This window comes from Peromyscus maniculatus, chromosome 4, assembly GCF_049852395.1.
Source record: "Peromyscus maniculatus bairdii isolate BWxNUB_F1_BW_parent chromosome 4, HU_Pman_BW_mat_3.1, whole genome shotgun sequence".
Classification (NCBI taxonomy): domain Eukaryota; kingdom Metazoa; phylum Chordata; class Mammalia; order Rodentia; family Cricetidae; genus Peromyscus; species Peromyscus maniculatus.
The window spans coordinates 49,719,131-49,734,312 of NC_134855.1; the positions used below are offsets into that span (position 1 = coordinate 49,719,131).

The 15,182-nt window shown below is 47.4% G+C and overlaps 1 protein-coding gene across 3 annotated transcripts in view; it reads left to right on the top strand.

The window, feature by feature from the left end:
- The first annotated feature begins 1,229 nt into the window (after positions 1-1,229).
- Positions 1,230-15,182, top strand: part of Rapgef4 (Rap guanine nucleotide exchange factor 4) — a 286,523-nt gene continuing 272,570 nt past the window's right edge. For all 3 annotated transcript variants that reach the window (XM_006972425.3, XM_006972426.4, XM_076569671.1), the window contains exon 1: positions 1,230-1,360. In XM_006972425.3, coding sequence (XP_006972487.1) covers positions 1,296-1,360 — 65 coding nt within the window. In that variant the 5' untranslated portion in view covers positions 1,230-1,295. The remainder of the gene's footprint in view (positions 1,361-15,182) is intronic.

The following is a 15,182-nucleotide window of genomic DNA, read 5'->3' on the forward strand; positions in this document are numbered from 1 at the left end:
AAACCAGAGCCTGTCTATTGGACATGGGGAAATGGAAATTTCTCTGGAAAGATTGAAGGTCAAGGTTGTTTTATGAGAACAAAAGCATCCCAGAAGGCATGAGCTGCCTCCTTCTCCCCAGGTTCCCTGAATCTGCCCTGAAGGTGGGGGTGGAGGTGGGGGTGGGGGGGAGTAGTAGCAATGAACAAAGAGGGCACAGCAATGTCCCTCTCCACCCTTGCCTGTTCCTAAATGTATGACACAAATATCAAAACATCGCTTGGTAGGAGTCCAACAGATTTAACTTGTCCCCAGATTCCTGAACAACCGTCCTTGTGAATTTGTTGTTTTTTTGGCAGAGTATAACTGAACAACTTCCAGGCACAACATTTGGTGTGAACACCTACGGGAGACAGGCAGCTGTGGCCACCCTCAGCACTGGGTCAGGGAAGAGGAAAGCCGTGGGAGAGAAGAGGCTACCACCACCCAAGTTCCTGGAGTGCCCAAGACCTTTGGCTCCTTGGCTTCCAGACGTGGAACCCCCAGTTCGGCTTGGGACCCAGGGATACCCCATTCTTAATTGTTTCTTTTTGTCGTGCTTGGGTCGTGGAGCCCAAGCAAGTCAAAGTTTCAAGGCCAGCGACTTCAGTTTGCACCCCCCCCGCGCCCTTATCCTCTGGTCTCCTGGGTCCTTCTGCCTCAGTGACCACACTGCCTCTCTCTGTCCTTGCCAGCTCCCAACGCCCCCAACCTTCAGAATCATTTACCCTCTGGGATCCACGTCAAGAGACCATGGTGTCCCCCACCCCCACCCCATGCAAGCCTTCACAGCCCTGCCCTTTCTCATCCCTATTTAAAGGGGAGCGCGCAGGGGGGGGGGGGGGCGCATTGCAAAGGTGAGCCAGGAGCAGCCTGCAAGTTTTGACAGACGCTGAGGAGGACTAATGGGTTTCTAAGGAAACCGAGAGGCAGCAGCCATTTTAGTGGCATTTGCCGTACGAAAAATATATAGCGAGTCTGACATCCCCTGTCCAGGAGCACCGGGGTGGCCACCGGCTGCAGAGGCCCGGAGGAGGTGCGGGTGGGCGCGGGCCGGGCGGAGCGGGGCACCTGCCGCAGGTGCCTCGGGGTCGCGGCTCCGGGCGGGCGGGCCGGCGGGCGGGGTGGCGGGGCTCCCCCGCGGGCGGGCGCCGCAGTGCAGCGCGGGCCCCGCGCCTGGCCCGCCCCTCGGTCCCCGCCCCGCAGGCCGCGGGAGCCCGCCGGGAGGCGCGCGGGAGGTGGCCGCGGCCCGGGGCCACCGCGCGCCGCTGCCCAACATGGTCGCTGCGCACGCTGCACACTCTCCGTCCTCGGCCGAGTGGATCGCCTGCCTGGATAAAAGGTATGCGGGCCCGGGGTGCGGGATTTGGATCGCGGGGAGCCGCTCGTGGGGTGCCACCTGCGGGAGAGCCTTCCACGTGCCGGGGACAGAATGCGGCGCCGCGGGGGGCTGGCCGGGGAGGGGGGGGGAGACAAGGCGCCAGCCTGCCCCGGTCCCCTTCCGCCCCGCAGACTCCACGCTCCACTCGTGGGTGGGTGGGTGGGTGGTTTCCCTTGGCATTAAGACCTGGGGGAGTGCATCCATACCGGCTTCAGACTGTCCAGGCCCTCAGGGTGAATGTCGTTTAAGTTTCTCGGAGGGGCCGGGGTGGGGGTAGGGGGCTCATGCAGGTACAGAGTCACCTTTTTTGTTTCTGAAAACCAAGAGTGAGGGACGCAGTGGAGCTGTCAAGCCCCCTGGTGAAATCCGCAGCTCTCTTTCCTTGGGCGCTCACTCAAGGTCTGTGTTAAGAAGGTCACGGGGAGGTGGCTTTCCTCTTAATCTCTGCAGAAAAGACCCTGAAGAGACATGTAAACCTCAGAGAGTGTTGACTCTGGCCAGCCTCTGAGGAAGGTGCTGTGGGGGACAACGGATTGCAGTTGTTTTCCAGGCGCTGACAGTGTAATTTTCTGTTTGTCCAGATTGCAAATTTAACAGTAAACATCACACAGTATGTTAGCAATTACAGTTTATTACCCTAAGGAAAAAGGTGATGCATCTGAACTTTGGAAGAAACAAGCAAAATGTCTTGCAGAGTGAACTGCCTCTGAATCTCAGAGTTTGGTGCCAAAGGCCAGTGGTTCGTATCTTGCAGCTATCTGCATGATATCTGTATTTGCATTTGTGGGAAATATTCTGTGCTCTGCCATATTGAAATTTTTTCAATGAACAGATTTGTAACCGGATCAAACTTGAAGATCTTAAATGCGGCCTGCTATGCATGCTCTACTATTATGGGCCTTTGATGAAAAGATATTAACTAATTGAGGAGAGCTAAATGTAACTCATTTGAATAACGTAATATGACAAATGATCTTGACTTTTAGTTACCACACGGTAGCAAGAATATTTTTGGCAGGCATTGCCCCACTTCTGACTAAAGTGGCATATACTAATATTAGAGAAATTACATACAGTAAACAGTAAGACAATTGAAGAGATGGTTAAGTCATCCAAATTTCTGTGGGGGAATTAAAGTCATATTTAAGCTGAGAGTCTGCTAATGTGATCAGTAATCTAAATTTAATACTTTAGGAAAAGTGAATTATAAAACAAGAGATAATCAAGAGCTTGCACTTAACCTATAAATAGCAGTGCACCCTCGTGAGTGATAATTTTGGGTAGTAAGCAACATACTTCTCTTTGCAGAAATGCATAGTGTACACTTTTTGAACAGTCAGTAATTCAGTGGAAATCCTTTACTCAGTGAGGACTTAGGGCAGAGTCATAGAGCAGTGTGAGTGGGATGGATATGCGGTCTTTACCTGCGCATCTGCCTACCTGGCAGTATTTGGAATGGACTTCCAGCACATGGTGCCACAGTGTCCTGTCACCATTCAAATGGGCAAAAACCAAACCAAACCAGTTCCTCCTGAGCCTGGCGTGACTGAAATGCAGGTGAATCGTCAGATCAACAGAGCTCTCGAGTTCTGATCTCGCACTTATCTCTTACTTCCTGAGCTTGAAAAAGGAGGCTACAGATTATCTCAAGCTCACCTCCCAGCAACGGTGGACAGATGGAAGGGAGGAAGAAGGGCAGGTGCCAAGTGCGTGGGGAACTAGGAGATGCCCTGTGTGCGTTTTATTTCCCGGTGTGAAGACCTGGCTGCCTGTTCTGTGGCCTTGTTCCCAGAATTCCTAAGCAGGGCCATTTAGGAGGCGCTGGTTTATTGCAAGCGGGTAGGGGAGGCATATTTCCAAGTTTCATTTTAAAACATAGTCTGTTAATTTTTTAAAAGAGAGAATGAAGGCTGAAAGTGTGGATGAAAGTTGTCTGGGAAGCTCCCTGTAATGCCTCTTTGCTGGGGGCATTGCCTTTAATGCATCTGAGAGGTACAGCATTAATACCTTGTTCCAGGTACTGTGCTAGGCACTGGGGGTGTGCAACCAATGAGAGTTGTTTCCTGGCTTGGGGGTGCTGACGGCTTTGTGGTGGGGTAGCTAGGTAACTGTGTAACTGCAGTCTGGGGATTAATGTTTTAACAAGGATGTGTAAAGTGCTTTGGAAGTGCAGTCAGGCCTGGACGTGAGAGGCTGAGGGCTAGTCTACCAGAGACAGAGAATAGGGAGGTCTGAACAGACAGACGAGAAACTTGGCCAAAGGCACACAGATGTGGAAAGGGACCCCTCTCTCCTCAAGTTCCTTTTAGAGTTCCTTAGAGTACAGGAAGATAGGCTCTGTTTTCTAAGCCTTTTATCATGGGCATTTCCAAGTATGCATAAGAAAAGACAGAATGATGCAGTGAAGTGGAATTTGGGACCGGGCTGCTGGGAGCCTAGGAAGTTCAGCTGAGAACTGTAGTTCAAATGTGCGCATGCGCCAAGTGACCAGGAGTGTGGCTATCTGGAAGAAAGAGGAGCCCAGAGGCTGGAATAGAGGAGAGTATGTGTGTGTGAGGGGGTGTTGTTGATGGAGATGGCCCGGTCAGTCAAATGTCTGCTGTACAGACACCTGAGTGGACTCCCAGCACCTTGTTAAAAAGCCCGGCATTGCCGCAAACACCTGCAGACACAGCAATGGGGGAGCAGAGGCAGGAGCTCCTGGCCAGCCAGCCAGGCCAAATGACGCGCCTCACAGTCAACAGGATACCCCGTCTAATAAAAGAAGGTTGAGAGGGACGGTCAAGGGGGACGCCCAGCTTTGACTTCTGACTTCTCCATGCACGTGTATCCACATGTCTAACACACACACACACACACACACACACACACACATACATACAATCACACACACTCACACATATGCATGCATACACACACACACACACACACACACACACACACACACACACACACACACACCAAACTTTAAAAAGAGGAAAGAAAGTCTACTTAAGTGAAGACATAGGTAAGGGAAATTGAAGTGAAGCAAATCGACATGGGAAACAAAGTCAGAGAAGTGTCCGGTTGGCACGTCTACACAGCAATCCTGGTTCGGGACAATACTCTCTAAACTTCACGTGAGTTTAGAGAAGACGCTCAGAAATATGTAGCTGTGCTGATTAGGCTAAAGAAAGAAAATGGACAGCGTTTTGTGTGTCAGCTGCTTGTGGTCATGGACCATGGTCAGACTGACAGGCTGTCTATAAATGCTCACCTGAAAGTTGGAATGCTGCCGGACACCGGGACGTATAAACCGACACAGAAGTTTCAGTGCACTCATGAATGTAGAGCAAGTTTACAGGCTGCTTATGGATCTTACCTAGATTGTTCCTTGATCTGTGATGGTTAACTAAAAACAAAAATTATATAATTCCTACTATTTGGGATTTAAAATAGTGAAATGGTACTTTTAAAAAACACTTCCTGCGGCTTTAAGGACTGTTTCTAGGTGGTGATTTGCATGGTGGGTAAGGGGCATCACCGAGTCACGTGTTTGGTGAATCATTCATTGCCTGTTTCGACCATAGTAGAGCAGGAATCTGCAAACCGTGGCTTGTAAATCCTCCAAGAATGGCTCTAGAATTCCTGATTGGCTGGAGAATAAATAAAAAGAGTAATATTTCACGATCCATAAAGTTTATATGAATTCAAATTTCAGTGTGCATCAACAGTTCTGTTGGAACACAGCCACACTTACTTGGTTACATACGGTCTGTGGCTGCTGTCAATCTGCAGCGGCGAAGCTGAGTAGCTGCGAGGAGGCTTGTGGTCCACAGAGCTTAAACATGGACTGTGTGAACCTTCACGGGAAACACTGCCATCCTTTGCTCGCGATGAGCGGCTCACCCCGGAGAATGATACTGAACTACTGTTACTAGAGGTAACAGGAGCATCTTCTCTCTGGAAAGAGTTTGCCTTCCTTTTGTTTGAAGCTCTCTAAAGCTTTGAGGAGGTGCAGTCGATGAATCTCCCTGAGGACCACTGTCTCACAGGCTGAAGCAGAAGATGAGGTAGGTCAAGGATGGTGGGCCATGTCCAACAGGCTGTCATCTTTTAAAGGCAACTACGCTTTTTCTTTTTCTTTTTCTTTTTTTTTTAATTTTTGTATTCATGTTTCCTACACACACATACACACACACACACACACACACACACACACACACACACACACACACACACTGCTGATGCTTCCTTTGCCTGTGGCTGACCCCCGTATCGGTGGTGTGTTAGCTATTTTGGTGTGATGGAATGAGACTGAAAGAAATCAAGGAACACGTTTGCTAAAAACCAAAATACTTTGTAGGCCACATGGTGTGAGAAGATGACTCAGAAATCAAAGAAGCGTCAGATACGGTCTCGCTCTGGAGGGATGGCGAGACGATCAAAGAGGCACGTAGAGCGGAACTGTGGCTCTGGGGGAGGCTGGTGTCAACCAGGCAGGACCTCAGGGATGGCATTCCTCTGGTACTTTCTCCAGGGCTCAGGGCTGGCCTTGCACATACTCCAGGATTCTTGATTTGTCAGCAGGTTGAGAATTCATACGTGTTTCAGGGATGGCTGCACAGGCACCAGACTCCCGAGACCTTAGAGACAAGTCATTAACTCGGCGATAAATCTGTACCACTGGACAAGTGGACACGCTCATCCTTTGGCTAATGCAGCAGTGCCAGAGGCCAGCTGAGTGGGGAATCCAGCTCTTAGCAGAAGCACGTCTCTTGAATTTCCAAAGAGAAGCTAGGCTGCCGGGAGGTCAGGATGCTCACTCACATCTCCAGCCCGCAGAGTGTGTTCTTTTCCCAGAGCCACAGAGCTGGGAATTGAATTCTAATCACAAGGTAATTCCGGGGATACCTGAGGACAGCTTTGCTGTGCTATCTTCTAGTTAGATGAGCATTGCAAGAGCTCCCAGGGCACACTCTGTCCACTGTAATAAGATGTCAGACTCCGTGCTTGCTTCTGGGTCCACATCCTTTGGCATCAGCCGCTCTATTTTATTCATCCCTTTATCTCCAGCACCTGCCTGGTGCCCTCACTGTAGAAGGTGCTCACAGGGCCAGGGTGAGGTGGCCACATACACTATCCTCTCTGGTCCCAGGTGGCCTCTGCAGCTCTCTGGCAAGGTGGAGGGTGCAGGTGGTGGATTAGCGCTGTCTGCATCTGCCTCTGCTGCTCCTGGTTCCTGGCTGAAGTGAATCCTGGCTTTGGAGTCGGGGTAGGGAGGCATTTCAGAACGATTTTAACCAACTGTTTTAAAAATTCAATCTATTTTTATTGTGGAAAAATTTCAGAATACATAGAATAGTAAGATTCTCCTATTCCACCCCTTCCCACCTCCAACGATGAATCAATAACTCACTGCTAGCCCTGTTTTATTTTTATGTCCATTCATTCTTCTCTGTCCCCAGGGCTGATTATCTAGTTAGTTAGTTAGTTGTGTGTGTACGATGTGTGTGTGTGTGTGTGTGTGTGTGTGTGTGTGTGTGTGTGTGTATGCTGCAGTGTGTGGGTGTTGAGTTCAGGACATTTGGGTGTCCTCTCTTACCTTCCAGCTTGTTTGAGCAGGTCATCCTTTCCTCCACCACAGTACACTGTGCGCTTGCTGACCCCAGGCCTCCTGGACCATTCTTCTGTTGCTGCCCCCCACCTTGCTGCAGGGGTGCTGGGATTACAGATGCATGCTACTGACTCCTGCTCTATTGGGTGGGTTCTGGACACAGGTTGTCAGGCACGTGTGCAGTATTTTATCCACTGGGCTTCTCCCCAGCATCCTGCCCCTGCCCCTGGGTTATTTTGAAGCAGTTCCCACATGTGGTATTTAATCTGCAAACATTCTAGTACATATCTCAAGAAGGTAAGGGTTTTTTTTTTTATAAAGAAAATAATGCCTGGTGGTGATGGCACATGCTTTTTTAATCCCAGAACTTGGGAGGCAGAGGCAGGTAGATCTGCTAGTTGCAGCCTGGTCTACATAGTGAGTTCCAGGACAGTCAGGGCTGGCTACACAGAGAAACCCCATCTCTCAAAACAAAACAAAACAAAACAAAAAACAAAAACAAAAACAAAAACCAACCCCCACCGAAAATGCCATTACTATACATTACAAATTTTGCCTTAATATATTCAAACATTCAAAGTTCCTTGTTTATCTCAAAACTTTTTATAAAATTTTCTTTGTATCAGAATGCAAATTATTTGTTTAGTTCAGATATGTTTTAATACCTAAATCTCTCTCTCTCTGTTTCTCCCTGTTTCTTGAAACTGTGGGATTGCTTCCCATCTCAATTTTAGTCGTTTTCCTGTGGTGTTTTTAGAGACACATTCCTTCGCACCTGTATTCCCTGAAATTGGCATTTGGGTTTAGAGCTTGACCAAATTCTGACTTGGTATGTTGGTGAGAGCTTCAACAGAAGAACTACGGAGTTCCATCAAAAGGCACATGGTGTCCATTGATCTCTTTCTGTGATGTCAGTAATATATTATTTTTAAGTTTCATGTCTGACATCTCTCTATTTGCAGCTTCTTATAGGACAGTTCACTGTGGCCATAAGACCATGGGGACACTATATATATATATATATATATATATATATATATATATATATATATATATATATATACATACAGCAGTCTGCTGTCTAATCAGGGTTAGTGTTATGATCTGATTTTACTTGCAGAAGGGCTTTAGGAAAGGGAAGCATGGCCAGATCTGATGCCCCCAGAGAGGAGACATAGGAGATGGTATGTGCCTAAGGACCAGTGAGCCTGTGAGAGGGGCAGCCTGCCCAGAGCACCCTTGACCCTGCTGCCCGTCCCTTGCCCGGAGCCTGGGAGGCTGAATTTTCCATAGAAAAGTGATGCCCAGCATCCTGTCTTCCTTGGGTTCCCCTAGGTAGATTTCTGGCTTCTCCAGTAATGGTGAGACTAGCCTTGGCCTTTTGTCTGAATTCTCCTGGGTTTATAAGCTTTTATAACCCTTCCTTAGTGCCAGATTAACCTCCCAGACTACTTCCCCAAGCCACGGGTGGCTGGTTCTGCTTCTGGCAGATTTAAAGCTACATCCTCAAGAGAAGCATGGAAGAGAGCAGCCATCCTATGCTTTTTTCTCCCAGAGAAGGAAGGTGCAGGGAGGCTCCGGCCTCTCTGAGCACCGAGAGGAAGGAGATGGAATAACTGGGTGGATGATGGATAGAGAAGCATCTGTACATCCCAAGGAAAATGGCAGAACAGCCTGGGTGGCAGCAGGTCTCCAGCTGGCCGTGTTGACTCAGCTGCCTCTCTGTGAAGCACGTGGAAAAGCGAAACATGAGTGGCTTCTGTCTGTCCTCTTCATAATTCCCTTTCTCCGTGTCTCCTGCTCCACCTGTGACGAAGACCTAAACTTTGTGCCCAAGGCACATGTTACAGACCAGGTGCGTTTGTGTCTGCACAGGGCAGTTCCCTTGTGATAATCCCGTTGACATTTTGGGGGGCACACTGCCTTCACCTTCCACTGCCCCAGAAACTGGAGAGAAAAGAAAAAGAGCCGATTTTCTTCCAGTCTCTTCCTCCAGTCCAGGTGTCCATGTCACACAGGTGTCACTGGCCACAGTGACACAGGGGAAGGACACAGAGACTCTAGGAAGGCCTTTGGTTTCCCGATGGAGATGCTGATACCCTTGCTGTCTAGAAGGCCTGGGCCTGTGGCAGCCATCTTGTCACTCAAAAGGAGAAAGGAAGACCGAGGCCCTGTTCTGACTTTGCTCAGCTACTGTGTATCTTAAGATTTTCTGTCTTGTGAAGAAAACGAGACCCTGTTCCTAGAAACTACTTTGTTACCCTTTCTTTCCTTCGCTGTCAAAAGCACCTGCAGTCTAACAAGCTCTCTGTGTCTGAAGCTTTCGCCTCCCTTAGCCCCGATTTCCCTTACGTTTTCCTTGTGTTTTATTAAGGACGTCGAGATTCCGGAGGCTCAGACTCTTGAAGCTCTCCATGTCCTTTTGGACATTTAAAGAGTCACCAGTCCTTCCCTTTACCACTGTGTTCTGCTGTTTTCTTTCAGGCCTTATCTTCGGGGTCCCTCTTCATTTCCTAGATAGAGAAGTGTTTTCATAGGGTCAGCCAGACCTGGATTCTAATTCTGCCATTCCCGTTCACCAGCTGTGTGAACCAGGCTGTTAGGTTTCCTGCGCTTCTGTCCTCCAATCTTCAGATAAAGCCACCGATGCCTGTAGTGACAGCTGTGCTGGGATTTGTGGGCCAGTTCCAGCACAGCTGGATGGTTATCTGTAAGTCGTGAAAGTGGGGTGCAGGTGACAAGTTTGGGGATCATAGTATGTAGGTTCAGATGTCTGGCTTGATTTGATTAGTGATCAGTTTTTGCCAAGCTAATGAATCCTAGTGGTTACTGTATAACTGTTTTGTATAGATCACTCGTCTATAAATAACGGTAGTCTTACTGACTGGTTTTGAGTACTTTTGCTTTTTATTACTTTTCTTGCCTAACTCCACTAGCTAGGAATTCTAGAACAAGGTTGAAGAAAGGGGGTGAAGATGGATAGCATCCTTGAGTTTTCATCTTACAGGGAAGGTTTTTGTTTTTGTTTTTGTTTTTGTTTTTGTTTTTTGCCTTGGAATTTTAGGTTTGAGTCTTCCCTACCTCTACCTCCTTTCAAATTCATGGCCTCTTTTCTCACTAACTGTTGCTACATGCCTCCATGTATGCATTCCATTCCTGCATCTTTATACCTACATGCCTCCATGTATGCATCCCATCCCTGCGTCTTTATACCTACATGCATCCGTGTATGCATTCCATTCCTGTGTCTTTATACCTACATGCATCCATGTATGCATTCCATTCCTGCGTCTTTATACCTACATGCATCCATGTATGCATCCCATCCCTGCGTCTTTATACCTTCATGCATCCGTGTATGCATTCCATTCCTGTGTCTTTATACCTACATGCATCCATGTATGCATCCCATTCCTGTGTCTTTATACCTACATGCATCCATGTATGCATTCCATTCCTGCGTCTTTATACCGTTACTTGTATGTGTGCTTTCAGGGCTGGCCGTTTGGTATTGGATAACTAGTTGGTGTGCTGTTTCCTGGGGAAGACTGTTTCTCCTGCTAGTCTGTGATTATTTATTGAATCTGCCACAGGAGGTTTGGGTGCTCAGATCCTGCACGTGGTCTTCATCGGCTCTTCAAACAAATTTGTGTCATAAGAAAGCTCTGCCTTCAGTGTCCCTTGCCATTCCTGACTCACTTCTCTGCTTGACACCTCTTCTCCCCACCTCATGCCTTTTCCGCCTTCCCTAAACCAAACATGGTACAGGCAAAGATCAGACGGAGACCTTTCTTCCAACGGCTCACATGTTTGTTGATTTGCTCAGACTTGACTTTGCTTTCTATATGCCAGGCACCCTTGCTGATTGCCCGTTAGTGAGGAAACTGACAAACCCTTGACCCTGGGAATTGATGAAACACCAGATGAAAAGATCTTCAGTCAGTCTTCAGGACACGACTAGGTACCTGATTATATATGTGCTAGATCCTCATTCAACTGGCACAGAATACAGTAGTTAGGGACAAGTTACCTGTGAGAAGTGCCATGGAGCCAAAGGTAAAAGTATGCAGGAATGAGGAGACACAGACGTCAGCAAGTGCAAACATCTACACTGCCATGTTCAGCAGAGACAAGAACCGTGATGGGAGATAAAGCAGAGAGAAGGAGAAGAGACCTAGAGGCATTGCTATTTGAAAGAGGATGGCCAGAGAGGTCTTCCTACTGAAGTAATGTTTCGTTCAAAACTTTGAATGAGCTGTGAGTTACTTGAATCTGATTTAAATTCAGGCTGTACCAAATGGATAGATGAGACATTTTAGAGAGCAGAGTTGGATGGGTGCCCATGGTGAGGATACAGGCTGAATAAATATGGCGACATCCTTTTGTTTTGTGACAAGAGCTGACTTTGAAAAAAATGCCCATATTTTGTTAACTACTTTTATTGCTGTAATAGATGATGGTAATTTTATAAAATGGATAAATGAAGGCTTTTGGAATTCTTGGTTATCTTTTAAAAACTACACTTTTTATTTATTGAGTGAGTATGAATGTATGTGTGGGGGGGGAGGGGCCACATGTGTGCCATGGTACAGGTGTGGAGATCAGAGAACAACTTGTGAGCATGAGTTCTCTCTTGCTCTGGGGATCAAACTCGGGTCATCCGGCTTGGGGGGGGGCAGAGGCAGGCAGATCTCTATGAGTTTGAGGCCAGCCTGGTCTACAAAGCAAGTTCCAGGACAGCTAGGAATACACAGAGAAACCCTGTCTGGGAAAACCAGGAAAACAATGGGTTTGGAGAGACGAGACGGTTCAGCAGCCAAGAATACTTGTTGATCTTGCAGAGGGTGTGGTGGTCCCAGTGAGAATGGCCTCCACAGGCTCATGTGTTTGGACGCTTGGGTTCCAGTGAGTGGAACTCTTTGGGAAGGATTAGAAATACGGCCTTTTTGGGGGAGATGTATTACTGGGGGCGAGCCTTGGGGTTTCAAAAGCCCTTGCTAGGTCCAGGCCCCACCCCCGTCTGTCTGCTGCCTGTGGATCAGGATGTAAAGCCCTCAGCTACTGCTGCAGCACCATGACTGTCTGCTCCCTGCCATGACGATCATGGACGAACCTCTGAAACAGTAAGCAAGCCCCCAATTAAATCCTTTCTCTTATATGAGTTGTCCTGGTCATGGTGTCTCTTCATAGCAATAGAACAGTAACTAAGAGAGAGGACCTGGATTTAGTTCCCAGCATCATGGCTCACAACCACCCAGAGCTCCAATTTCAGGGGAATCTGATGCTCTCTTTTGACCAACACACACATCAAGTATGCACATGGTATACATGCATACATGCAGGCAAAACACTAACATATAAAATAAACACCCTCCGTTTTTTAAAGGTACAAAGAAAATACAATTCATTTTAGTTTTCACCCTTCCCATTCCCCCTCTTTCCCTCTCTCCCTCTTTCTCTCTCCTGCTTCTCCCTTTATGACTTTCAACAGGATCTGTAGTGTAGTCCACCCTGGACTTGAATTTACCCACTCCATCTCAGCCTCCCAAATTCTGGAATTATAGGAGTCTGCCCTTGCCCCTCATCTCAGCTTCTGGAATGCTTGGATTATAAGAGTGCACACTCCCACCCAGCTTAGTTTTTCAATATAATAATTATTTATTTCTGGAAGAAGGAAACTGCCTTTAGAGAATGGCTGAACGTCCTTCGGCTCAGAAGAGGCAGGGGTGTGAGTGCTGCCGTCACCCCTATTCTAAGGACGGTTTGGGGTTTTCCTGTTCACCAGGCTTACTTTTATCAGGAGTGCATTTAGTGCTTGTGTGGGGTCCTTAGGCTTCTGAGGCTGAAGTCCTAGAAGGAAATGGCCCGGAAATCCTGCCAGTTGCCTGTTTGAAAGATTTGTTTTCTAACTTGAACGTACGTGTGTGTGTGTGTGTGTGTGTGTGTGTGTGTGTGTGTGTGTGTATGTGTGTGTGTGTGTGTGTGTGTTGGGGTCATATCATGGTTTCCTCAGCACAATTTAGCAGTGTACTGTATTTTCTTATGTCAAAACTTGAAGCCCACTTGAGAATAGCGAGTCTGTTATGAAGATGTTAGGGCAACTGCCTGCCTTCGACTTCCCTGATGGTGTTTGAAGACCTAAGTCCTGGGGCTGGGATTATCTGGCTCCTGGCCAGGCTTTATATTTTATTTACCTAAAATACTTTAAAAACTTACACCAGGAATCCTGTGTAATTATCCAGATTATTAAGGCACAGACAAGGGAGTCCTCTCTTGATACAACAGGGTGCCCTTGTAGAAGGCAGCTTTATCCTGAGGCAGCTCCCTCTGCACAGCCAGGCTGGGAACCCCACTGGCTTAGCGTGAACAGAGCCCGTGCCCCGTGCCCTCCCACCTCCTGCTGCAGGGGCTGTATCTTGTTATAAGCTTGTGAATACCCCTTATCTTCCTCTCAATTGAATCTGATGCTCTCTCTACGGCTGCGCTTCCTACCTTTTCAGCGTGTGGTTGGATATTTATCTTAACTTTGGAGGCTCATTTTAGAATTCAGCATTCAACAGGTTCTGGATATCAAAGTCAATTTAATTTTTAAAACCCCTCTGGGTTTAGAGGATTAATATGTGGTTTGTCACTCTTATCAGGAGTTCTAGCCTCGGGAGAAACGGGCAAGAAAACCAACCGTGCCTTAGGGGGGTGCACAGAAAGCGGAAGTGGGGGCTATTTAACTCGGCGTTGTTTTCAGTTAATGAAATCAAAGTAAGTTAAATAGACGGACGTATTATTCATCATTCTTCGGGAATGCCTATAGGTACAATTGAGAAGAGTCAGTGAGCAACGACAGTTAAAAAAAGGCAAGAAATTATTTTTAGAATATGAAACCATTACCTAAGAGTGAGGTTTCCTTTATTTTTTCATTATAGTTGACCTTGATTTTATGTTATTTGTTCGCTCCCTGTTGGTTTTTAATCTGCCACAGGAGAATGATCCTGTGAGCGGAGTAGGAAAAATGGTTTCAATCTCTTTCTCTTTTTCTTGGGATGAGCAGCGTGTATGACTGATTCCGTGTGCTGTGTTCTTCTTAGTTGTAACATTGTACAGGGGAGACTTCATTGCTGTGAGTTTACCTCAAGGCAATAATCTTGAAGGAATGAGAAAGATCTAAAAATATTAAAAGTCAGTGAAAAGGGAGTTACGGAAGAGGAAAACATTGGAAGTCCTTGATTTTTAGATGTAAGACACATGGCTGGGACAGCAGTACCACGGAGATGCTTACCTGGGACCCAGGTGCCATCCCCTTCTCCACCCTTGGGCTGGGGGTCTGGGGGGTAGGGGACTGCATAGCACCTCTCTCTTCTTTCTGAGATTATTATCAAGTGACATGTAATAACATCTTTCTCCTTCCCAGATGGAAAACGACACTAGCGTTGACAAGCAACAGGCTATAACTGAAACTTTTTTTTCTTCAGTTTTTTGAGACAGGGTTTCTCTGTGTAACCTTGACTGTCCTGGAACTTGCTCTATTGGCCAGGCTGGCCTCGAACTCACAGAGATCCGCCGGCCTCTGCCTCCCGAGTGCTCGGATTAAAGGTGTGAGCCGCCGCCGCCGCCGCCGCCGCCGCCACCACCACCACCACCACCACCACCACCGCCACCACCTGGCAAAATACAAGCATTGTCGAAACCTTCTCAACCTGGGAGAACTGGTCATAGATTTTCCTGTACTCTCTGCGGTGTTTTGGTATGAGGTTTTTTTGTTTGTTTGTTTGTTTGTTTTTAGCCCAGACTCAATGATTTCGTGACCTTTAAAATGAGCATTCTAGAACACTTACAGAATGATCATTTCCTAAGTTACTAAAATTTTTATAAATATAATTTTTTATAGGTTTTCTCTCTCTCTCTCTCTCTCTCTCTCTCTCTCTCTCTCTCTCTCTCTCTTTCTCTCTGAGACAGGGTTTCTCTGTGTAGCCCTGGCTGTCCTGGACCTCACTCTGAGGACCAGGTGGCCTCGGACTCTGGGGGTCATTCCTATTCACACTAGGACGCTGGGGCTAAGTGAATGAGGAAGGAGAAGAAGTCACACTGAGACACAGGGCAGGTAATGAGAGGACTGAACGGCTCTTCCAAAGCCTCAGCTTTCACTCTGGGTTTGAGTAGAAGGATGACACGACTTGCATTATTGTTATTATT